At 40.0% G+C, this 26,038-nt stretch overlaps 2 protein-coding genes across 3 annotated transcripts in view; one reads left to right on the top strand and one right to left on the bottom strand.

Moving 5' to 3' along the window:
- The window catches only part of NDUFAF7 (NADH:ubiquinone oxidoreductase complex assembly factor 7), a 32,810-nt gene extending 27,723 nt beyond the window's left edge, over nucleotides 1-5,087 (top strand). For both annotated transcript variants that reach the window (XM_025927302.2, XM_086700368.1), the window contains exons 9-12: nucleotides 823-933; nucleotides 3,339-3,482; nucleotides 3,890-4,063; nucleotides 4,792-5,087. In XM_025927302.2, coding sequence (XP_025783087.2) covers nucleotides 823-933; nucleotides 3,339-3,482; nucleotides 3,890-4,063; nucleotides 4,792-5,004 — 642 coding nt within the window. In that variant the 3' untranslated portion in view covers nucleotides 5,005-5,087. The remainder of the gene's footprint in view (nucleotides 1-822; nucleotides 934-3,338; nucleotides 3,483-3,889; nucleotides 4,064-4,791) is intronic.
- A 1,673-nt stretch (nucleotides 5,088-6,760) lies between these two features.
- PRKD3 (protein kinase D3) overlaps nucleotides 6,761-26,038 on the bottom strand; it is a 79,895-nt gene continuing 60,617 nt past the window's right edge. The window contains exons 12-18 of the mRNA XM_025927138.2: nucleotides 24,268-24,340; nucleotides 22,868-22,974; nucleotides 16,076-16,237; nucleotides 15,740-15,838; nucleotides 12,777-13,044; nucleotides 10,547-10,632; nucleotides 6,761-9,443 (exon numbers count right to left, since the gene is read on the bottom strand). Of these exons, the coding sequence (XP_025782923.1) occupies nucleotides 9,270-9,443; nucleotides 10,547-10,632; nucleotides 12,777-13,044; nucleotides 15,740-15,838; nucleotides 16,076-16,237; nucleotides 22,868-22,974; nucleotides 24,268-24,340 (969 nt within the window). The 3' untranslated portion in view covers nucleotides 6,761-9,269. The remainder of the gene's footprint in view (nucleotides 9,444-10,546; nucleotides 10,633-12,776; nucleotides 13,045-15,739; nucleotides 15,839-16,075; nucleotides 16,238-22,867; nucleotides 22,975-24,267; nucleotides 24,341-26,038) is intronic.

The following is a 26,038-nucleotide window of genomic DNA, read 5'->3' on the forward strand; positions in this document are numbered from 1 at the left end:
AAAGTTAAGTCTGTTTGGAATTCTGATGAATATAAATAATTGAAAAGCAAAAGTAAAAGGTTAAGTAGAATCTTAATTGTCTTAGGATAACTATTAAGAATATTTATTTCCCATAAGAGACTCTTAAACACAGAGAACAAATGGAGGGTTGCTGGAGAGGAGGTGGGGGGGGATGGGTTAAATCGGGGATGGGCAGTAAGGAGGGCACGTTTTGGGATGAGCACTGGGTGTCATAGGTAAGAGATGAATCACTGGAATCTACTCCTGAAGTCAAGATTACACTGTATGTTAACTAATTTGAATTTCAATAAAAAAGCTTATTTTTCCAAGGACAAAGATATGTGAGAATATAACATGGTAAATGGCTTTATTACAAGGAAGGATTACGTTTTAGCCAATAGTTTTGATATCCAAAGATTAAAATTTTTCCTTATTGAAACTGAAGTGAGCAGACTTAAGATTTGGTGGTAATGTATGTGTCCTGGTAATTTTTAAGGCAAAGAGCATGCATTGATTTGTTAGCAAAAGCTTTTGATTAGTCCTTCAGAGTCTGTTTTCCATGTTAGGGGGCACTTTCCATGCTGCTTAGTTTATCTTCAGCTCCATCACTTATCTAACCACTACTAGTAGTTTTCATCTGTCCGTCTTACTGTTTGAAGGAATTGAAGTAATGCCTTCAAGTGATTTTAAGTGGTAAAATCCTTTGTAAATGTTAGTCATCTATCTTGTATATGGCAGAAGAAAATTAATAGTTATTTTTGGGAGGCAGTTTTGAGGAAAAAACTTGTAAGAATTAGTTTTTATGTGTTATTTTGTGTTTAGAAAACTCCGCAAGGATGGCGAGAAGTATTCATCGATATTGATCCCCAAGCTTCTGATAAACTGCGGTTTGTTTTGGCGCCTTGTGTCACCCCAGCGGAAGTCTTCATACAAGTAGGAATACCACGCGAATCCTCATAGTCTTGTTTTCTGAGTTACTGCTTTACAGGGGCCAGGAGAGATTTGCTCTTAACATATGCGGTGCATTTTATGAGTGGGAAGTGCAGAGGCTATCGAGTCAGGAGCCTGGGGTAAAATCCTTTCTTGGGTGCGTGACCGTAATGTAACAGGGAAGTTAGTAAGCACTTACTCTGCAAGTTCTTCACCTTCTCCCTTCACTCACTTCCTACCACGCGGTGATAGTATTGCCTACCTGATGGTACAGTAATGCAACAACTGTTTAATGAATACTTTGTATATGTGACTCTGTATTTTCTCATTTAATTCTCAAACGATTATGTAGGCTTCATTCTACACTGCCAAAATGGTTCATGTGCTGCTGCTTTTGCCCTCAAGGAGTAATCACAAGAGCCATTCTTGTGTTTAGGGTTCAAAAAACCCTATACTTGTGAGGAACGTTTAGGTTTTGGATTGCATGTTGTAAAAAGGTCTACTTTTTGGGCCATAACTAAGTACTTTTTCCTCAGAAGTTACTTGTTTCAAAATCACAGGAGCTTTTAAACCTGAACCTATCAATTATTATTATTTTTTTTTTTCCAGAGCATGATTAAATTCAAATAGCAACCTGAGTGCTTGGGGGCATTTCTGTTTTTTCATATTCTAGCTTCCCAGTTTTACCTGAGTGAGAAGCAAATTCATAGCTACCAAGAGCTAACCCCCTGCTCCTGGGAGATACAATTGTTTTCAGTTCTTAACTTGAGTGAGTGGTACTCACGAGAGAGGGAGCGATGACTTTCCCTCTCATTTGAATGGGGCAAATGGTGACAGAATCTGCCATCTTGAAGAGTGGTCGAAGATGGTAGGTATGTCACCACAGCACCCCGAGGTGTCAGTTTATGCCTGAAGTGGCTAATCTCATGGGGTTACAGTTCAACCACAGTAATGTATTTTATAAAGCTAGGGGATGGGGCACCTGGGTGGCTCAGTTGGTTAAGTGTCCAACTTCAGTTCAGGTCATGATCTTGCACTTCATGAGTTCAAGCCCCGTGTTGGGTTCTGTGCTGACAGCTCAGAGCCTGGAGCCTGCTTCCAATTCTGTGTCTCCCTCTCTCTCTGCCCCTCCCCGACTCGTGCATTGGCGTGTGTTCTCTCTCTCTCTCTCTCTCTCAAAAATAAACATTAAAAAAATAATAATAAAGCTGGGGGCTAAGTGCTTTATTGTTTAAGCCTCACGATAAGCCTTGTGTGTACATGATGAGGAAGCACTCTGCAAGTTGAAGTAACTTGTTTCTAGTAAGCAGTACGAAGAGCAGAGACTCAATTGCTAAGTGTGTGTGACTCCATACCTGTTAGCTCTGTGCCATTAGAGGCAAGATCAGGCCAGGTCAGTACTTCATTTTTTTTTTTTTAATATTTATTTATTTTTGGGAGACAGAGTACAAGCAGGGAAGGGGCAGAGGCAGAGGGAGAGGGAGACACAGAATCCGAAGCAGGCTCCAGGCTCTGAGCTGTCAGCACAGAGCCCAACATGGGGCTTAACCCAAGAAGTGCAGGATCATGACGTGGGCCTAACTGACTGAGCCACCCAGGCACCCCAAAACTTCATTTTTAAGAGTATATTAGGAAGGAGCAAAAGTTAATACAGGTTTTCATAATAAAGACCAACGCTTTTTCCCATTTTCTCAGGAGTTAGTGTAATGTCATATATACTAGTCAAGTTGACAAGTTCTAATACTGTCATTTCACTTTTTAGACTAATGGGCACTAAAATAAATAAACATCAAAAGAATCATCTAGACTATTAGGCACTTATTAAGGACCCTTAGTAAATAGTTGAATATCTTGGGAAATTACGGCCTCAGGTACAAGGTCATGAGCTGAGGTTTCTAGACAGAGGGCATATCATTGGAGTATCTTTTGCCCTAAAAGAAGGTATCAAAACATACTTACTTGCTAGGGTCTATCTTGTTATATTGGATTTATATCATTTGTTCTTTCAGCACAAATTTTAGAGCATCTGTTATTTGCCAGGCACTATTCTAGGCAGACAAAAATTCCTTTCCCATGCATTCAGCCCAGGGGAATATATTTATATGAATTACGAGCATAATATCACCATAAATAAAACTATAATGAACCAGCCATCTAGGGGTTTGGGAGGCATATGCCTTTTTATAAGAGGGATTAAAATTAAAATATCTTTGTAAACTTAGTGGACGGCATCAAAGCACTAGGGAGTTCCATATAATAAAGAGGACGTCATGTGGAAAGTTGAGTGTGGACAACATAATGCGTATTGAGGAGGAGTGTATTGTAACCAAGAAATGCTCATTATAGAAAAACCCCAAGGAAACCGTTCTTTTCAGTGATGCATTTTGATGCAGCTGTTCCTTTACCAGAGTGATGAAACGAGGGATCACGTGGAAGTGTGTCCTGAAGCTGGTGTAATTATTCAGGAACTTTCTCAACGCATTGCGCTGACCGGAGGGGCTGCGCTGATTGCCGATTATGGTCATGATGGGACTAAGACAGACACCTTCAGAGTACGTATAATTCAGCAAGATGACTTCTCAAAAGTTAATTGGTGTGCTCTATTAAGTTTTTAGGTTTGAAACTCATTGAAGATCTTTATCTTTGGCTTCTACAGTGGCTAGCATTGTAATATCACATTATTTTGTCATGAATATTCATTTATAGTATTATAATTCCTTCTCTATTCCATCACTGTGGGCAGCATCTTCAGGCACTCCAGGCAGCACTTTATATTGGGTTTTCCATATAGCATCTCATTTGAAGAAAGGGTGCTGTTTTAAGAGTTTGGAAACCACTGATTCAGGCTACGTTTTTCTTTTTAACAGCTGTTATGTAAAATGTACTAAAATGATAGCATTTCCTTAATCTTGATAACCACAAAAGGACAAAAATTCGTCATTTTAAAATTATTTTCAAGGGATTTTGTGGCCATAAGCTTCATGATGTCCTTATCGCCCCGGGAACTGCAGACCTAACAGCTGATGTGGACTTCAGTTATTTGCGCAGAATGGCAGAGGGAAAAGTAGCTTCTCTGGGTCCAATAAAACAACAGACGTTTTTAAAAAACATGGGCATTGATGTCCGGCTGAAGGTAATGATTTATTTCACTATCTTAAATATTTCAATTTTGTAGTATTTCTAATGTTACACTATGTGTTAACTAACTGGGATTCAAATAAAAACTTGAAACAAAAAATTTTGTAGTATTTCAAAAAAACCTTTAAAATAATAAGTACGTCTGGCCTCAGCGCTCCTATTGTTAGCCAGATGCTTGGTATTGCTATTGTAGGGTATGGTGGAACCAGATCGCCTGTTGTGGCGGGGGAGCCTTGTAAGTTCCTGTGTTTCTGTGTGAGGTAGATTTAAGACTTCCAAATGGTGTTCGTGTTTGTTAAGAAAACTTGACTGTGTTTATCAGATCAAACCACCTGGGAATATTTGCTAAACCTACAAATCCACAGGTTTGGGTCTTGGCAACCTACATTCCCCCCACCCCCCCAGTAATTTTTATTTTTTATTTTATTATGAGAGAGAGTAGCGAGAGAGGGAGAGAAAATCCTAGGCTCCATGCTCAGTGTAGAGTCTGACACGGGACTCGAACTCATGACCTGAGCCAAAATCGAAAGTTGGACGATTAACTGACTAAGCCACCCCGGCGCCCCAGCAACCTGGGCTTTTAGTGAGCACCCCATGACTCTTGAGGCAGGTGATCAGAAATCCCATCGTAAGTAGTGCTTTACTGAGTGGCTAACAGTCATGAGTGTTGCATGTAACTAGAAATCCTTCTGGTTATTTCTTCTAAGAAGTTTTTCCTTTCAGGTTCTTGCAGACAAATCAGATGAGCCATCCAGGCAGCAGTTACTTCAGGGGTATGATATGTTGATGAATCCTAAGAAGATGGGAGAAAGATTTCACTTTTTTGCCTTGCTACCTCATCAGAGACTTCATGGTGGAAGCCATCCAATGAATGCGTGTCAGTCAAAACCTTCTCCGTCACCTGTAGCTGGGTTTGGTGAACTTGCCTGGAGGTGATATCTCAATGTGGACGTTTTATCCCTAAGTCTGCCTAAGAAAGCAAAATAAAGGGAACCCATTCACATATATCACAGGTAAAATCCATATCGCAGTATTTTATGTCTCACAGCCAATAAAAGTAGCCCATTTTATATACAGTACAACTAAACATTGATCTTTTAAGGTTGTGTGTGGCTTTGGGCACAATTGTGTGCTTTCAGCTTAATGAAACAAGTTACCATGAAACAGAGTATCCTTAATTTTTTTAAAGTTTATTTTGTGGAAGAGAGCGTACATGTGAACATACTGGGGAGGGGCAGAGAGACAGGATCCCAAGCGGCCTTCATGCCATCAGTGCAGACAGAGCCTGATGCAGGGCTCGATCCCACAACTGTGAGATCGTGATCTGAGCTGTATCAAGAGTTGGACACTTAACCAACTGAGCCACTCAGGCACCTTGAAATGAATATCCTTTAATTAATAAGGCTAGTTGCTGTATTTTTATTTTAAAAAGTAAACATGAACACTGATTGGTTTAGTAAAAACTGGAAATCTAAGTGGCCTTTCACAGGGGATGGGTTAAATAGAACTATCCATAAAGTATTTTTAAAAAAAGAGGTAGAGTAGTATGTCCTTACCTCTAAGAAGGTAGTAAATGAAAAATGTGGTCAAGTAAAAATGTGTTATAGTTATGATTCCATTTTTGTTGGGGAGAAGCTGCATTTAAAGAAATGCTTAATTTCATAGAAATTAATAATGCAGACTGGTGGTTTTCTGTGATAGTTACTTATATATAAAAAGTGAGGAAAGGATGCCAGTAATTACTATCAAATATGCCAACGTAGCCTCTCTGGCTCTTGATTTTGGCTCAAGTCCTGCTCGCACGGTGGTGAGCCAGAACTCAACGTCAGGCTCTGCGCCGAGAATGGTGCCTGCTTAAGTTTCTCTCCATCCCCCTGCCCCTCCTCTGCTGTATGTGCACACGTGCTCGCTCACTCAAAACAAAAACAAAAACCCCAACATGGAAGTGGGTTTGAGGGGTAGAAATTCATTCTCCTTTGTGGTATTTAAAATTTTTTACCCTATGAGATTAAAGGAAAAGAATACCAGCCATGTTTTGAACTTACAGCTTAACTGTATTTGAAGTTTGCTGGCGGAGTGATCAACCCTTGGTTTTTTATTGCTTCTCTGGCTTCCCTCAGAACAGGACTAACATTCTGAATCTCACTCTTAAAATGAAGATGGAGGCCTTATGTTTCACGTGCTGCCCAGCCTTGGGCCATTCATAGCCACCCTTATTTTTTTTTTCCCCACATTTTCTTTTCTCAAAAACTTGGTTGGGAGAATTTGGAAGGTGAAAATGCCTCATATTGGCCCCTCTCAATTATCTAGTAGTTTTACATTTAATGGGAGGAATCAGGCAATGCCTTGTATCTTAGAACATTTACTTTGAATGGTAAGTCTTCTAGCAGTGGCAGTAGTTGAATATTTGATGATAGTTCCCGAAAAATCTGTAGTTGTAATTACTCTAAACTTTCATTCCAAGAAATGAGACCTCCAGATAATTACCTCAGATTTCATATAAATTGAAATAATGAGTTTATTTTAGGTAGTTAAAAAAAAAAATCAGTGTTTTAAATATAGCATTAGTTCCATTTACAAATACTATTTCCAAAATAGTTCTTTTACCAAGGCCTGGGAAAACAACACAATCTAATAAAATTTTCTTTGGATACCTCTACTAGAGATAAGCTCAGGTTTTCACATAGAAAAGTATGGTGATATGGAAATACATTTTATTATCAGGTTTCTTTGAGGATATTTACAAAAATGGGATGTAACAAAAAATATAAAAATGTACTGAACAGTGTCATTATAGACTACTTTGTACATTACCAAATGTTTCTAACAATTATTTCTTATACAAAAACAACTTCAAGACAAAAAGGTTATGCAGGTTATACAGTATCTGGAGTAAATTACTCCAAATTATCTGACAGTGCCTTTACAAATTTTTTAAGAAAACGTCTTAGGCATTCAACAACACAGACACAAAGAGTGCAATTAATTTCATGGCTTGTAGTTTGATTACATAAGTAGAGCAAACCATTCCAGTTAATTTTCACCTTCTGTAGTAAAACCACAATAGGGTGCCTAGTGACTTAGAACTACTCCATTTTAGCACATTGATATAAACAGACTTAGTTTGGACACATTTGGGAAGCCATCCTTTCCCACAGGGAAATTATAGTTCTAAAAGGTTTTGTGAAATTAATTTGGATTAATTTTTTAAACTCCTGTAGGAGAAGAAAATACCAGGAGACACTGTGGAATGTTTCCTGGAGAGGTTTATGGGAGGCAGTGCAGCAACATGGTTAGGAGGGAGGAAAGGGACTAGAGCCACACTGCCTGAGTTCAAATCCACATACTAACTGTGACCTCCAGCATCTAGGTACTTAATTTTCCTGTGCCTCAGTTTCCTTATCTGTGAGATGGAGTCCATAACGTACTCCCCCTCGTGGCTGTCATAAGGGGAACTAAAGACATGTTGAGTTGAAAGCATGGGAACCACGTTTGCTACTATCTCCACAGTAATTTTAGTCCTAGGTAAGGGAGCAGCTTCAGGGATCTCTTAAGACCCTCTCTTACACTGTATACAGGGACATTCTTTTCCTTTGCCACCTCAAATTCAGTGGGCAGTGATAGTTAATGCTTTTATGGTTTTTAGTTTATTGAATATGTTCTTATATATCTGATCATCACAACACTGTGAGGAAAATAGAGGCAAGGGTTATAATCTTCGTTTTTTAGACTGATGAGGAACTTGAGGCTTAGATAGATTGGAGCCAAGACATAAAAGACTGGATTTTCTGACTCCCAATCTTTTGTTGCTCTTTTTGTAGGAAAAAAACTTACAGTGATTACTGAGGAGTGAAAAAACAAAAAGCCACTAGTTTTTTAATAAGTGGGTGGTGCTAGATCTTGAACTTTTTTGCGGGGGTGGGGGGGAACTATTAGTAACTTGTTAAAAGCTATGGAAAAATCTAACCTCTTAAATATTATATCTGAGTAGAAAAACATTTCGTTAGCTGGTTGCCAGTGCTGAAATGTAAAAAAACAAAACAACCCCCCCTCCCCCACAATTTATAAGGGCAGGGCTACGTGATCAGCAGAGCAGATGAAAGAATAAGTGTTTCATGCTCTACCCCACCCACTCTCCCAAACTGCTTGAGATGATTGATTTACAAACATTCTGGATATCTGTAAAACCTTCCAATAAACTAAGGGAAGAAAAACTGGATACACTCTTTGCTGTTTCCTGCAGCATTAACTGATCCTGCACTGGCCTTACTTTTAGTAATTTTCTTCCTCAAATTATTCAACTCTGTGTAAAGATAAACTGTGTAATGAAAGTTCCCACCTAAACCTACTGAATGTCAGAAACCAACCATGGTGTCACAGAGCTGTGGGTCACAGATATGGGAGTTCGAGTACGCAACAGGGGGGCTGGGCTCCGAAAAGACATACTTACTACCTCCGCACTTAGACCAGTGGGTTCTCCCCCCAGGTTTGTAGTATCGTTTGACCCCAAAATTATCTTAGAGGGCCTTCCAATATACTCACAAAAGGTGACAACTTAATTTCTATCTTGTAGAGAGCACGTTAAGAATTTCAACTCCAAAATGTTAGGGATCACTGTTTTGGAGTCGACTGACCTAAAGAAAAAGAAAAAGGTACAAGAGTCTAGAGCTCCTCTTCTAGGCATGCAGGAAAACCCCCTCAATGCCTCTGTGGTCAAATATTTAGAGTTCTCACAGGAAATCGCATGCTGGGAGCCCTTCCTCAGTTCTCTTTAAATGCAAACCTATTTAGTAATCAACTTTAAAACTCTTGTGTGATTTGGTCAAGCTATACAATGGCTGGACTCTAAGCCTGCCTTTTTCTCCTTTTTAAAAAATAATGTAACAGGAAAGGGAAGATAAATTAAATGCCACTATAGTATTAAAGTGAAGGATTAGGAAAAAAAATATAAAAACCAGTCATTGCTTATGCTATAAAAATTTATGAAAAGCTTCATCTTGGTTCCGTTATGTGTTCTTATTACTCAGTTTCCCCTGTTGTACCTTCTCACGATGAACTACAGTATTGGTGTCACGGATTCCTTATCACATTTCCCCGTATCTTCGCATCCTTGCAGATGATAACCTACAAAGAACAGTTGTGCGGCAAAGTATCAGTCCATAACGTGAAATCCTTCCTTACTGACGTTAGCTCATTGACAACTAAGGATCTTCTTCCATATCATCTGGATTGGGAGCCATAATGAAGTGCTTTGGGTACACAAGATTGTGGGTGTATGCATGTATTTCCCAGCGGGCATCGTCACTTTCGTGCGTAATGTAACGTTCACCAATGCGAGTTTCAAATTCTCTAAGGTCAAGCCAAGTCTGATAGTCCTAGAAAAAAATGGAATTATAAGCTATAAAAGAAATAAAATACGTTGAACTTTTTTTCCCTAACCCCATAGCTGCAAAATTGACAGTCTCTACTATGAGTACTTGCTATACAGTAAGTTCCATTCGTAATATTTTAAATTAGCAATGTTAAGATACTTTTTCAAATTTAGAGTCTCTAATGAAGGAAGTAACTAGTTTCTAAAACTAAAACTAAAACAAAACTGCCTGGGGCTTCTGAGATGGCTAATAATAATCACTAAAACATTCTGTTCTAAATTCTGACCTTATGCCCCCCCTTACTCCTCAAAATAGGGGAAAGTACTTAGAATCTACTATCAGGATAATTTAATAATCACTGCAACTGTGCATTTGTTTTGAAGTTAATTCTACCTGCCAACCTCCACCCCAGTCACCTTTAGAGTAGTTCTAAAGCTTCTCTTTACTCTGAAGCTCGGGGGTTCCTTTTAAGAAATCTATGCAATAGCTTTTGGGGGAATTAAGCCAAACATTTTTATTTTTTTAAATGTTTATTTTTGACAGAGAGAGAGACAGAGCATGAGTGGGGGAGGGGCAGAGGGAGAGGGAGACACAGAATCTGAAGCAGGCTCCAGGCTCTGAGCTGTCAGCACAGAACCCGACGTGGGGCTTGAACTCACAGACTGCAAGATCATGACCTGAGCCGAAGTCAGATGCTCAACCGACTGAGCCACCCAGGCGCCCCTGAGCCAAACATTTTAAATGGCATTTCATATATCATTAGTGCAAATATGAATCTTTTAAGTGGGCATCTTAAAAGCAAAATCTATTTGACAAAATAACATGCTTATTTTACAGAAAGGGGAAATGAAGCATAAAAGGCTCTATATAAAGGCTAAATCATTGCTTTCAGTTAATGGGAGTTGAACTGCCTATCAGTTCTGCATGTGAACGGTATACAGCAAACCTTCCAGAGATTCAGCCATAGTACAAAGTAATCACTGAAGAACACTTACAATATTCTAAAACGTGTAGAATCTGTTGATCTTAGAGTAGTCTGATTAGGTGAGACACATTACAATGAATGGCTCCAATGGGGATCACCAGAGAGAGATTTGTTTTTTTACCTGCAGCCAGGGATGGCTGAGAGATTTGTCCACACTGTAGCGCTTTCTCATCTTCACTTGAAGGAGGTTGTTTATCAAATCAATTGCTAAGAGGAGAGAAAATCCAACCGGTGAACTGGGTGTATGGGGCACCCACACATACCGTGACTCTGCCTGGAACGCATTCAAGCCACAGAAATACAGGGTGGGCGACTTTTCTCAAGAACATGGCCTTCCCGCTGACACGTTAGTGGCCTGTAAACGTTCACTGAATTTAGAGCACCTATTTTATGAAGTGTGCCTGTTTTGTTACAGAGGCGGTGTCGAGTACAGGTTAACAGTGTAGACTTACTGCGTGTGCCAGAGGGTCACTTTCCTCTTCTGTAACATGAGGTTATTGAGAAGATGAAATAACACACATAAAGGGCTTAGAACGGTGCTTACTTAGCACGTAAGTGTTAGTATTATTATTATTTCCAAATGAATTAAAAAACTGATTACAGACTGACGTGTTGTTGCTGTCCTCCAGTGACACCGTTCTCTAGTCCCCGGCTTGGTCTGCAAGGGAGCCAAAGCCACTGCCTTGCCTCTACAGATGTGGCCGGACTTGCACGATCACTTATCAAAAGGGTTTAACAGGTTTTATACAAATATGTTCATGGTGTTTTGGTGTGAGTGGGGAGATCTTGGCATACTTATTTTGCCCACTTATTTGAAGAAACAGAATACCACAAAACCAAACCCACCATGTAGCTACATACTGACTTCCACCTGTATGACGATACGCGTGAAATACCGACACTAAATAGCCTGGACCCAGGGCTGAACCAAGGGGAAGAGTCCCATTATACCACTTCTGTTTCTCTTCTGCACACCACAGTATTTAAGTATGAACTTCCCTGTGTTCAATACTTCAAACTTTTATCCATTGTTCCTTAAATGGTTGTCCACCATGTGCATCAGAGTCATTTGGGGTGTTTATTAAAATGCATTCTTGGGTGTCATTCCAACTGGTGAACTGGAACCTCTGAGATCTAGCCACAGGTTTTTGCTTTAGTACGCTCACCAATTGATTATTCTGAAGTCTACAGACCACACTGCCCCAGGAACTCTAAGAGGATTCTGGGAACACCCAGACCCTCCTATATTCTTCAATTAGGTATTCATTACAAAGAAAGCCTGCTACTGCCTTTACATGTTGTTCCTCAAACCTTCCCAGTTTAATGGACTGTCAAATCCCCAAGATTAGGTCTGGTACTTTTGGAAAACAAAAAAGGCCCGTGTTCCAAAGGTTGGCTAAATCCAGGTGGGGGTATTCCCCAGTAGGGTTCTATTCAGTATGGGGCTGTTAAAGAAGTGTGTGCCTTTCCTGTCAGCGTCCGTAAACTAAAGAGACCCAAACAAGGCATTCTTGATGGGTACAGAACCAGGGCCCGCAAGCTCAAAAACCTTCACCAGGCAGGGAAAACAAATGTTACCATGCCTCCTAGGATTGGTCCACAGGGGAGCTGAAAACTGAAGAATGTCTATATCATTCGTTGTAGGTATAAAGAACCTGAAATACAGGTCTCTGAAAATAAGTAATTATGAAAAGAAAGAATACTTCAGGGAGAATATCTCCTCCTAGTAGCCTAAGTAGATCTTACACAGTTCAGAGGTGGGGCTCGGGGAAGACTTCACAGATGAGCCACAGGCTAAGGGGTCCCTGAAGGACTGGAAGGATTTCAATAGTGAGGAGGGACTGAAGGCAGGGAAAGGTCTAAGCAAAATGCAGAAAGCAGCTGAGAAGAGTCAGCAGCTAGGTTTTAGATCAGGAGCAGTGGAGGGGAGGGCAGAAGGTGAACTTGGGCTATCTCTGAGAGACCTACAGATGCAATGTGGTTAAAGGGAGGCCGTGATGTAAGGGCACAGTAAGATGGAAGGAGGGTTTCCTGAAGACCGATCTGGCAGCAGTGGTGACTGGGAAGCACCGTCAAAGAGTCTAACGGGTAGAACCCTAGGTATTTTAGTAGCTTCAAAGGGAGGAAATTGGGTCCTGGGTTAGTGCTAGGCGTGGGAACTTTAAGGAAGTTAGAGATGAGACCGTCAGGAGGAAGAGTGCTCATGAACTGGTAACTGGTTGAATTTGGAAGAGGAGTATGAGAAATTAAAAAGAGAAGTCAGAAGAAATAGGCTGATTTGGGATCACAAAGATTTTTAGACTAAAGGGCACAGAGCTATAATTTTTTTTTTTTTTTTTTTTTTTTTTTACCTTCACCAGAAATTTCTCTCCACGGATTTGGTGGGTACATAAACGCAGCATTTTGGATTTGGTCATTTATATCTTCATCTTCATTAAAAGGAAATGTGCCACTGAGGCTCACATAGACGATAACTCCCACTGACCACATATCTAGAGAACGGTTGTAACCTTTGCTCCTGAGCACTTCAGGGGCTAAGTATGCTGGAGTCCCCACCACAGACCTCCTGAATGACTTTTCACCAATGATGCGTGCAAAACCAAAGTCACATAGCTTCACCTGCAAATTAAAAAAATGTTAGTTTTGTATTATTATCTATGTGTCAATCTATTATGCTTGTCCCTAAATGATACTGTATCATTTCATTTTTAAAAGTTATGTTTTTTTTATTTTGAGAGAGCGAGTAAGCAGGGGAGGGCAGAGAGGGAGAGAATCCCAAGCAGGCTCTGCGCTGTCAGTGCAGAGCCCTAGGTGGGGCTCGATCCCACCAACAGCTCATAACCTGAGCCAAAATCAAGAGTTGGACCCTTAACCAACTGAGCCACCCAAGCTCCCCGATATCATATCATTTCAACACACTTGCCAACTGTACTGATCACGAATCTCAAATGATTGTCAATAGGGAAATTGTAAAATATGCTTTTCCCAAAAGGCAGATACATTTATGATCCTGTGATCTTCTGCCAACATGGTATGAAAAACTTCCCTAGTGCCTATCTCAAAAAACCACTTTGAAGTTTTAGCTTCCACAATGTCAAATACCAGCTGGGTGCTGTAAGTGGTCACAAAGTTTTGTTCGTCTGTTTTTAACATTTATTTACTATTGGGAGACAGACACAGAGCATGAGCAGGGGAAGGGTAAAGAGAGGGGGAGACACAGAATGCCAAGCAGGCTCCAGGCTCTGAGCTGTCAGCACAGAGCCGGATGCGGGGCTCGAACTCACAAACGGTGAGATCATGACCTGAGCCAAAGTCGGCTGCTTAACCGATTGAGCCACCCAGGCGCCCCTGGTCACAAAGTTTTTTGATGAAATGGAGGGTGCTGATCTTTCAGCATCTGACTTTAAAGGAGACAGTTTTCTGTGAAAAGGAATTATAGGTTTCATTTTTAAATCCTCAGTGACTTCACAGCGCCTGAAAACATAAAGGCCCTCAGTAAATGTTTGCTGAATGAAAAATAAGTTGATATTTTAAAACTTACCCTTTATTTTGTTTAATCCTAGAACCTATATTCCCAAGGATACTGTCAATTGGCAAATAACTTGAGTGTAGTAAAGAACTACGAGGCTGCTTGAAAGAGGAGCAAAGGGGTTTCCTGTGACTGTGGAATAAATTATTACTAGTGAGATGTTTAGATTTGAAAAAAGTTCTGTCTGAAGGTAGTCACGGTTACTACAATATCCTTTTGGGAAGAAAGTTCTGGAAGTGTGATGAGCTTGGCAGAGCTCAGAGCACTTCTGCTGCCCATCTTCTAGTGATGTTCAGATTTTGGTGATTAATGATGCATCCATGCCGAACAAGCAAATGCCAAGTACTTTCCGGAGGAAATGCCCTGCCTCATAAACTGTCTTCACAAAAAGCATTATGATACATTGAGAAAAAAAGAGATTTGGCCTCTACAAACCAACAGTACCAACAGTGCCTGGAGAGTGTATGATGAAGGTGTATTCAAATGCTGCTGGCTTTCTAGGACATGGACCCTCACGCACATTTTTATGGTAACTGTTCCGCGCCATTATTGAATGTGATTCCCTCTTTGAGTATTGGAAGAATAGGATTATCGACCATGAAGACATATGAACTCTTTTGTTGTTAGATGCCGCATTTCAGCTAACATCTTGATAAAGAAAAGTTGCCTTGGCAGTTTGGCAACTGAATAAAGTGTGGCCATGGCTAGCACTTAGGCAAAAAGGCACGTCAAGTAAATGATGTGATTTTCCCTTTGTTCCTAACAGAGGTAAGAGAGACGGAGTTTTAGCCTCACTGTAGGGGTGTGCGTCCTTTGCCCAAACTATTCTGAAGATCAAATGAGGTAACGACGTACGGAAGCACTTTATTTAAAACATCACGCCAACTATCAGGGAACCTTTTTTGGCCTCACAATGATAGGGAATCACTTTTAAGCACACAGGCATTGTAAAAGAATAGGATTACCTCCTTAAAAGAGTTGAGTAATTTTTAAACATACGTCTTTTTCTTTGAAAGACGATCTGAGTTGCATTTGACTCAAGTGAAACAGCTACTTGTCCTTAGTGTAGCCAACTAATTGTGCGTGTTTCAAATCTACATAAACAATAGTTTGAAGGAGAGAGTCTAGGTGATAGTTATGGGCACTGCCAACACATATTCCACAGGAAAATATTTCAAACTTTGGGTTTATGAACCATTTTGCAGGTTATTAAATAATTTTGGATCAAGGTCAACACTCTTCAGCGAAATGAAGTTTCACCAAGTAAAACAATCAGTGCATCACACACAGGACACACACACACAAAGGGGATACGCATGTGAGTGATAGCAGTGATGGGAAATGTAATTCTGACATAGGTTTTGGTGAAAATGTTTGAAATAAAGTGCCCTAAAGAGGAAGAGGAGCTGGCTGCCTGCCTCAAAATCTATGTCCCCCAACGTAGGGTCACCCCTCTGCCTCATTTTATGGGGAGTTTGTCCTGAGCACCAGGCACCAACCAAGGTGGCCTCTCCTAACTTCATTCCCTGCCCACAAGGAGAAGTGACCTGCAAACAGTCTACATGCAAAAAAGATACTCCTTAAGGTCTGCTGAAGTCTAAAAAGTCTTCATGAAAATAAACAATATAAGTTCTGAGTTCAAATTATTCAAGGATTAATCCTCACTGGCAGTTACAGGCTAATTACTTCTGTCAGCATGTTTATGTATCCGAACCGACACCACCGCCTTTCATTATACGGGTGCTTTGTAACGTCAGACGCTCAAGGTTCCGGAGAGTATCTCACCTGAGGAAATGGCTCTGCTGATGCGAGCAGCACATTTTCTGGCTTTAAATCACAGTGCACAATATTTTTAAAATGTAGATTCCTCAAGGCAACAAGGATCTGTTATTGAAGAAAACAGTTTTTTCAGTGCCTGGAAAAAATCATAGTTCACCCCCACCTGACCTCTCGAATGGCATAATTGGAGAAGTCCACCACAGTTCGTCAAGATTTAACCGAAGTGTTAGTTACTCTGTTCTCCACGGTTAATAATTCCCACCATATCCCTTTATGTAAAAAGCACTGCTATTTAATTCTCTCATTTTAAAGTATTCTCGTTTCAAAAAAGAGTTAAAATACCTGTGTCACCATGAATTTAGTAATTCGTTCTGGAAGTCGACTTTTCTCACTGGACAGAATCATTTCCAACATATCGCCATGCAGCTTTTCCATTACTACAAAAACTCGTTCCGGAGTTTCAAACATGCATTCCAGGTTTACAATCCCAGGATGGTGCAAATTCTGAAGAGTTGCAGGATGTTTATATGACCAACTTAAGTAGAGAAATGGTTTTACTATGCAAATATCTAGCAATGTGCTACGATTAACTGTATGCAACACATGGAATGGGAAGAAAATCAGCTTAGGGCAACAGGCACTAAAAGCAAACAAACAGCATCACGGATTCTGATTTGCCAAGATCTGTGGTGGAGAGTGGAGAGTGGATGCACTGAGGGGAAGGAGGGTCCTCCTAACTGATTACATAATTGCCCTTGTCCATTACTACTCCTTTTCCTTCTCATCTTTTGTCTTCTGCCTCTACTCTAAGTTTATGTTGTCCACGAGTGGGCACCAACTGCCAATCAAACTTTATGGTCAATTACGCAGAGCTGTGGCTCTTTGGGGCTGTATCTCTGCTCAAGAAATGGTTCTGTTTTTAAGGTAGTTTTTTTGTCTAAGCCCGGATCTTCAATCACGCCTCGATTTGGTCTTCCCTCTTTCGGGCTCAGCATCTCTACCTCCATCACCTCAGGTTTCTTGAGCACCACTATGTTACCAGGGCTAGTGAAATAGAAAGCTGAATGTGATACGGTTTCTGCTAATAAAAAAAAGCAATCTGGGGCGCCTGGGTGGCGCAGTCGGTTAAGCGTCCGACTTCAGCCAGGTCACGATCTCGCGGTCCGTGAGTTCGAGCCCCGCGTCAGGCTCTGGGCTGATGGCTCAGAGCCTGGAGCCTGTTTCCGATTCTGTGTCTCCCTCTCTCTCTGCCCCTCCCCCGTTCATGCTCTGTCTCTCTCTGTCCCAAAAATAAATAAAACGTTGAAAAAAAAAAAAAAAAAAAAAAAAAAAGCAATCTATCTTACCGGTTTAAAAAAAAGCCAAAAACCCAAAAAACTTTCCTCAAAAGTAAATTTGAGAAGTCAGTCATGCTCAAAAACATTCAATGGCTTTTTACTCTGGACATAAATCTATTCCTCTGCTTGTATTTTCACATCTTCAATAACATGGCTTCATTCGCCCTATTCAATTTTAAATATGCTCTATTGGTCCAAGTGATTTAACTTTTATTCTTTATTTATAGAAATCTATTTTTCTTACGCTGTTTTCCTTATTATGGGTACCTAATTATGCCAGGAGGGCAAACTTCTTTTTGGCTTATGTGAGGCTGAGTGCCATCTCTATGTTTTTTGAACCTGCCGCCATCTCTCAATTCCCACTGTAACTGCTTTAATTTCAGCTCACGTTACCTCTCTTTGGGACGACTGCAGTAGTTTCCAGCAAACACCGTCTATCCATGTAGCAATACTTACCCCATGCTACTATGTCATGTGTATCTTACTCTGTAGTCTAGGAAGTTCCCTGGGAGCAGAGACTCTGTCTTAGTCATTTTAGGTCAATGTCTGAATCATGGTTGGTGTTTTAAAAAATGACTAGCAAGCATGAAATAAATACTGTTTACTAATCAGTTTAAAACAACTTAATGAGGTGGTATTCCAAGTAGCAAAATATAAAGTGTCACAGCTTTATAAATAAACAAAAGTGAAATGCGTGTGATAATAGCGGTAAGCAAGGGGAAGACTCAGAATATCACAACTCTGATCAACTTAAGAGTTGGTAGTGTGGCTGGCTGTCCCCATGCTGTAGTTGTCTGTCTCCCACCCTCCTGTAAAGCCGTATGTATACACATACAAAACCAGAAGTAAGCTGTAACATTATTGTCTCTTAACTTCTATTTGTTTAGATGTCCTGTTTCCTCTGGAGTCTGTTTTGGGAAGTTATACTTTCATAGAGAATCATTTTCTCCAGGTGTTCAAATTTATCTGATCAAGTTGGTCACGGCAGCATCTTAAAATCTCAAAATGCCTTTACATTTTTTTCAGTATTTGTGGTCGTATTTCTTATTTTTTGCTTTCCTTAAGTTTATTGTTCCTTTTTTAACTTTTTTTTTTTTTAAAGTAATCTCTACACCCAATGTGGGGCTTCCACTCACGACGCCGAGATCAAGAGTCAGTCGCACACTCTCCCACTTGAGCCAGCCAGGCCCCCGTCATTCTCTAACTTCTCAAGTTGGATTCTTAATTCATTTATTTTCATTCTTTCTTGTGTAAATACTTGAGCTTATAGTTTTTTTTTTTTTCTGAGCAATAGTCTAAAAGCTGATATACAGTATTTTCATGATTACTGTCTAAATACTCTGACATCTTGACTTTGCTCTTTAAGAATTAAGATATTAAAAAATTTGTTTCAGAGGGCACCTGGGTGGCTCAGTCGGTTGAGCGGCTGACTCTTGATCTCAGCTCAGGTCATGACCTCAGGGTTGGGAGTTCGGGCCCACACTGGGCTTTGCGCAGGCCGTGGAGCCTACTTAAGAAAAAAAAATTCAGGAGGTGGGAGCTTTTTGTTCTCTGATTTTGTAATTTATTTCTAGTTTTATTGCATTAGGATCAAAGAACACTATCCTATGGCTTTTTTGAGTTAATGAGGTATTCTTTGTTCTCTGTTTTTAGGACACAGATGTCAGTATCAAGTGGTTAGATTAGCTTCTACTGTTTAGGCCTTCTACGTTGTTAGTTTTGGCTACTTCATCTGCCAGGACCACTAAGTGCTTGCCAGTTCCTCCCTGGCTCTAGTTTCCTTTTATAAATCTTGTCACTGTTAATCTGCTGTGATCTGCATTCTTCCACTGTCAAAGTACCCTTCTTCAGTTCACTTACTGTTTTCCCTTGAATTAAATCTTACCAGATCATGACCCCCTTGGCCTTCTATTTGAGGAGGGACCTGGAGAGGATATCACGACTGGAGAGGTCAGAAAGAGCCAGCAAAACCTGCTCTGACTGTGGCCCCTCTTCCTGCACGCACCCCTGGCTCCCCCTGCAGTGTTTCTGGAAAACTCCTACCTATTTTGTAGGTCTGAACTCCCTTCTATTTTTATTAAAGACACAGTATACATTTCTGTTTATCATTTTTCTTGTAGCTTTTGGGTAATTTCCAAGAAGAGGTGGGGGAGATGCTGAATTTATACCACAGCGTATAACCAGAAATTTCTCTCTGAAGTTTCTGATGACATTTTCCCATTAACACAGTAGCCGTGAGAGTGCCACACATTTTCCCCCATTACTAGTCTATACCTACCCTCTTCAGGCAGGGGCAAAAGACATTTTATATTACCTTATCCCCATGAAACAAAGGTAAAAATCCTCCGTTTCCTTCCCGCCCCACAACACGCTCCCCAGATGTGGCCGTGTTAACAGTTTACGTAGGTATGGACCCTTTTCTCTGCATAACCGCTTGTACACATCTACAAAGTAACACATTACCTTAAGGAACTATACAAGTGAAACCATTCCACGCTTCCATTCAAAATTTTAACAATGTGTTATGGGTTAATTCCCCACATAAACACATTTATTCAATAAATATTAAATGAGTATTTGCTATGTGCCAGTACTATGCTGGTAGTCCGGATTCATGAGTACACAAAATTGACAAATATGTCTCATCTCACTGAGCTTATCAATTCTAGCAAGGCTGGGTACACACTAGGTAATAAACTAGTAACTGACCCAGTGTGAAGGTGGTAAATGCTATGGAAAGAAGAGGAAGGGGCGCTGGGGGTAGATGGGTGGATAATGCTGAACGGAATGCAAGGGCCTCACGAGGAAATAACATCTGGGCAAAGTCTTGAAGGAGATAAAGGAATATGCCATGCAGATATGGGGCGTGCCAGCATTCTAGGCACAGGGAATAGCTAAAGCAAAGTCCTTGAGGCAGGACCATATCTGGCAAGTTTGAGGAACAGAAAGAAAGTCAGTGTGGCCACCATCTGGAAAAGAGACTCAATGTGTTGAGTGTGGTGTCTGTGATGGAACCTTTTTAAAGAGATTTTGATTTAGCTGAATAGAATATGTGCAGATGTCCAAAAATGTCATGTTCTCATTTCTATTAAATTGATAGAAATACAGAGCTTATCACCAGGCACTCAAGAGAGAGGCTGGATGTTCCTGGGTAAACTGTAAGGTCACTCCTAAGTCAATGATTCTATAATTGTCTCTCCCTGCCATTGGAAAGGCCAAAAGTATGGTCTCAATAATATGCTTGATCTTCACCCCATCCTTTCTTTATAAAGATGAGGACACGGTGGGCGCCTGGGCGGCTCAGTCGGTTAAGTGTCCGACTTCAGCTCAGGTCACGATCTCACAGTCTGTGAGTCTGAGCCCCACGTTGGGCTCTGTGCTTACAGCTCGGAGCCTGGAGCCTGCTTCAGATTCTGTGTCTCCCTCTCTCTCTGCCCCCTCCCCTGCTCATGCTGTCTCTGTCCCAAAAATAGATAAAAACATTAAAAAAAAATTCATAAAAAAAAAAAAAAAAGATGAGGACATGGGGAAGAAAAACTACGGCTGTCGGCGGAGCTGCAGGGGACTTACAGTACCAGGATCAACTACCAGGCTGCGTTCACCCAGACCTTTAGATTTGTTTAAGGAGGACTACGTACAAGAAGAATCAGGGGCAGTGACTGGAAAGTAAGGATGACCGGGCTGCCAGGGGAGGCGGGAACCAAAGGGTAGAGCGAGTGAGCGAGTACAGAAGTGCCTCGCGACCCGTGTGGAAGGGTCTCGCTGAAATGCTCATACAACCAAATCTTGCGGAATGAATGTCAGCAAATGAGTTACTATCTGAAAGAAGTCTGCTTTAAAAAAATGTATTTACCATATTCACATTGTTCTAAGAGAACTGTAATTCAAATATAAAGTAGCCTAAAGCTGGTCCTCACACTCAACATTCGCTGAACTTACACATTGCAAAGAAACTGAAGTCACAATTTTACACACACACACACACACACACACACACACACACACACACACGAGATCCAATGTGGCAGAGAAGAAAGAGCATGTGGTGTGCAGACAGACTTAGATTCACACTCTGAACCTGTCTTCTTCCTGCTGGGTGATGTTAATTAAGTTTAGTTTCTGGCACAAAGTAAGCCATTCACGACATACGATTTGAACAGAATCTATAACAAAGAATATGGTATTAAATTTAAGATGAAAAAAGTATATTTGGAGACATACTATAATCACTGAACTGTATTCCCCATAGGGCAATATCAATGAAAAAACCCAGAAGGACAGAATACAGCTTTTGCACTGTGTATTACCTGGAAACCCCTAAATTTAGCTATTATGAGCCACAGTTCATAACACGACGAAAAAAAGCTTCAGTGTTTAATTCAAAGATGTGTTCGTGATCAAAGCGACAAGGATGAATCAAGTCTTAAGAATATATCCTTGGGGCACCTGGGTGGCTCAGTCAGTTGGGTGTCCAACTCAGGTCATGATCTCACTGTTCGTGAGTTCGAGTCCCACGTCAGGCTCTGTGCTGACAGCTCAGAGCCTGGAGCCTGCTTCAGATTCTGGGTCTCCCTCGCTCTCTGCCCCTCCCCTGCTCACGCTCTGTCTCTGTCTCTCTCAAAAGTAAATAAACATTAAAAAAAAAAAAACCTTAAAAAATATATATCCTTAATGGTTTGTTTTTTTTTTTTGCATACTAGTTGGACAATGAGCAAGATTCCAAAATTAGATGTGAAAAAGATTTCTAACCATATCCTAATATACTCTGAATGCTATTAATATTCTGTATGAAGGTAGTTTTATAGGAAGAAGCAACTTGAAAGGACCACAGGTAGCTTGTTGATCATAATCTTTTGATTATCACGCCTCTGAAAAAGAAGTGAGGCAAACATTACTGCTAGTAACTGATAATGTAATACATGTAAAATTAATCCTTTGTTTATACATTTCTTACCTGCTTCTTCAAGGAAGCCTAAGTTCAGTAGACTATCTTCTTGAACTTCACCCACAAGCAAATGGGGGCTCTGACAGCATTAACTATTATATCACCATGATTTCTTAAATATTATGCAAAAGCTACACAGTAAATAGATATTTGCATATTATAAATGATTTAGGATATTCATAAAAATAAAGATAAAGCTACATTTTAGTCTTCTAGATGACCCCCAAAAGAGGTAAAAATGTTACATGAAAATAAGAAGACAGTACTTTATTTTATGGGAGTTAAGTCATTGTCAGTATATCTTTAAAAACACACCTTAGTGGACTAAACCATTATAAAATTAAATCTTTGGAGTTGTGAATTAATAAAATAGCAAATGCTACTGTTAAAAAGTCCACAATTTTTAAGCGACTTTTTTTTTTTATAGCAATTGCTATAATCATCAAGCAGATCATCTGTGAGAACTGAACGGGTATAGCACTGATCTCCTAATCAAATGTGGTGATACAGAACTATCAAGTGTTTTGAGCTTCTGGAGAGACGAATTAAGAGTTTTGTTGTTAAGATTTTACTTATGAAAATGTGTTCTGAACAAACTACTACCATAATGGCAGTTCTCGTAACTCCTAGGTTACTGTAACTTAATTTTTCCTTTAAAAAAAAAAATAAAAAAAAGACTTAAGGATTTAATGCAGATGTCCACCAACCTCTTACTAAGCCAAAAGGGCATAATATGAAAACAAAACAGAAAACAAGCCTTATTCTTATCAGCACAGTAAACAGACCTGTATTTAAAAACTCATAAATCAAAATTAAAACCAATACAAAGCAACTTGGTTTTTTGTTCTTTACCTGTAAAATAGCCACTTCATTACGGAGTTGGCTTTCCTGTTTTGTGGGGAATCTCATCTTATCAATTACTTTAATAGCCACATCCCTTCCAGTCTTTCTGTGTTTTCCTATTTAAAAAAAAAAAAAAGTATAGAAAAGAAAGAAGGAGCAAACTGTCAGCTCATCTACAACATAAAAGCTTTATCAGGAAGTTGTCCTCAGACCAAAACTGATATGTATTTACTCTTATATTTCTTTTCTTTGGCTGATTTTGTTCTCCTTCACTCACCTTTAATTTTAAGAAGTAAATTGTTTTCCCTTAATAGTAGCTGTCCCTAATGACAGCTTCATTACTCAAAACAGCAGGAAATTTGAATGAACTTGGGGGCTGAAAAATAATCTACCTTATTAGTTAACTACTCTTAGTCTTCAAAGACTGTCAAGATAGAAACACTGTATCAATGAATTAATTTTACTAGGTTCACTGAGTCAGCACAAAGTTATTTAACCACACTTGGAGGCAGAAAGGCCGAGGAGGAGACTACTTAAACAGTGTCAGCAAGTGAGGACTAGGATTTAACATTACCTTCCTTTTATACCTCGGATCATAGCTCATAAAAGTACTTTTATGTACAATTAGGTTTAATTAACAACCCTGTGAACTATGCAGGTAAAGGTTTATTAACTCCATTCAACAGATGAAGATACAAAGGCATGGTGAGCTTAAATGACTCTGCCAATATCATAAGTCAACAGTGAGATCTTAGGTCCTCAGACGTGATATAACATTCATGCCAACAGCAGATGAACGGGGCCATTTGTGTTGGACATCCAGTAGGGCATAACCTCCAATAAACAAGCTCACACGCCGCCCAACAAAGCTCTGAGCCATTGATTTTTCCCTCACAAACATCTTTATGCTACAAGAAGAGATAAAGTAAGACTACTGTGGAACTAATTTCCTGATTCTTTGTTACTTTGTAAAGTCTGCGGTTGAAATGAAGAATGAATACTCAGTTACAGTGAAAAGGGCTTAGCTGAAAGAATGCAAGTCAAGGGGCGCCTGGGTGGCGCAGTCGGTTAAGCGTCCGACTTCAGCCAGGTCACGATCTCGCGGTCCGTGAGTTCGAGCCCCGCGTCGGGCTCTGGGCTGATGGCTCAGAGCCTGGAGCCTGTTTCCGATTCTGTGTCTCCCTCTCTCTCTGACCCTCCCCCGTTCATGCTCTGTCTCTCTCTGTCCCAAAAATAAATAAACGTTGAAAAAAAAAAATTAAAAAAAAAAAAAAAAAAAGAATGCAAGTCAACCCTGCAGAAACAAGCCACTGGACAAAATTGTGACAAGACGTAACAGCTAGCAGAGGTTTTCAAATTTCACAATTTTCTGGAGTATGTATAATATGCAGCAGGCTGCAGTCACTCACCTCCATAGACGATGCCAAACTGGCCTGAACCAAGCACCTCATCGGCAAAGATCTGGTAAACAGTACTGATGTCCTATTTGGGAAGGAGTAAGCAGCATTATTTGCCTTATGAAACACGGTCAGCATCTCTAACTCTTCATTCTAACACTTAAACACATTTTTATTTTTATGAGGCAGCTAATTTTCATAACAAATATTTTATGAATATAGACTTCCCATGTCCTAGAAAAGCCCAGTTTTAATACTATGACTCTTAATATGCAAGTATAATATATTCAGCAAGATCTTTGGGGGGGGGGGAAATGCCTTGAATAAAAGACATCATGCATTTATTAAGTAATCATCTATAAACAGTAAATTAACATAAAAAATTAAGAACAGTATTTTACTTATTTCACCATCAAAGAAATTTGCTATCTTTGATTTGAGAGAAAAACTTACAAGGTTCATATTATCGAAATTAGGCTGATTTTGAAAGGCTGGTGACAGCGTATGTGTGAGAAAGTCTGTCAGTGAGACCCACTCCCCAATCTTCTCCCCTGCCCCGCTCTCTCTTGGTGGTGGTTGCTGCTGTCGGATTATTCTTGGGAGGGCAATCCCCGGTCCCCTCCACAGCTCTTCGATCCCGGTCTCCCTTTTGTTTGGGGTCTGTGCCAGTCTGCATGAAGTCAGGGGCTCGATCTCTGTGGCTCTTACATTCCCAGCCAGTGCCTGTCTCACGGTAGTAACTCAAATAGAATCACATAGGCCTCAATTTTCTCAATTGGTAAAAGGAATATAGTAACACCTATTTCACTGGATTTTTAAGCAAAGTAAATAAAGATATCTACAAAGTGTCAAGTCCAGTGCTTAGCATATAAAAATCAGTAATTCCATAAATCTGATTTCCTAATTTGTTTTAATTAGATAATCTTAAATTGTTGACTCCCCTGGGACGTTTTCTCATCTGTAAAAAAAAAAGTATTGGTCTACATCCCTAGGTTCCTCCTAATTTAAAAAATGCCTATGATTTTATGATTATTATCAACATTTATTGAACCCTAACTGTACAAAGGGCTCTGCAAAAGGTAGCTAATTTGTGGAAGAGACCTAGTTAAGAGCCTTATGATGTATTTGGGAAGCAGAAAAATCTATTAAAAAGATAAGGAATTCAGGACATATCAGGGTCAAATAAGTACTACATTAGAGGCTATCCTAACACCTTTTCTTTTACTAACTCACCAGAATAACCTACACTCTCCACTCCCTCTGAAAAGCATATATTGACTGATGTCTACCACAGCCTAACAAAATGCTTGTGGCCAGTATCCCAATGAGTAGCTCTTAAAACTGAATTTATTCCCCAAACCATTTTGCCAAATGTACTTGTTATAGATTACACAAAAATTAAATATAAATATATTTGATAAGTCAATGAAACACACAAGATTTCTATGAAAACTAAGTAGTTTTACAAACTCCAGATTGGGGGAGTGCGGGTTCTGTTCTCATAATATTTCACAAGTATCCCTGGCTCTACTTTAAAGAAACAAAAATAGGAAATTATAGATATTATGGGTGTTGTATAATAAGAATTTGACTGGCCTTTTCCCCTGGTTTCTTAGAGAGAGACTCTTTTTTTTTTTTTTTTTTAATGTTTATTTATTTTTGAGACAGAGAGAGACAGAGCATGAGCAGGGAAGGGGCAGAGAGAGAGGGAGACACAGAATGTGAAGCAGGCTCCAGGCTCTGAGCTGTCAGCACAGAGCCTGACGCGGGGCTCGAACTCACG

This window comes from Puma concolor, chromosome A3, assembly GCF_028749965.1.
Source record: "Puma concolor isolate L17-30 chromosome A3, mPumCon1.1.hap2, whole genome shotgun sequence".
Classification (NCBI taxonomy): domain Eukaryota; kingdom Metazoa; phylum Chordata; class Mammalia; order Carnivora; family Felidae; genus Puma; species Puma concolor.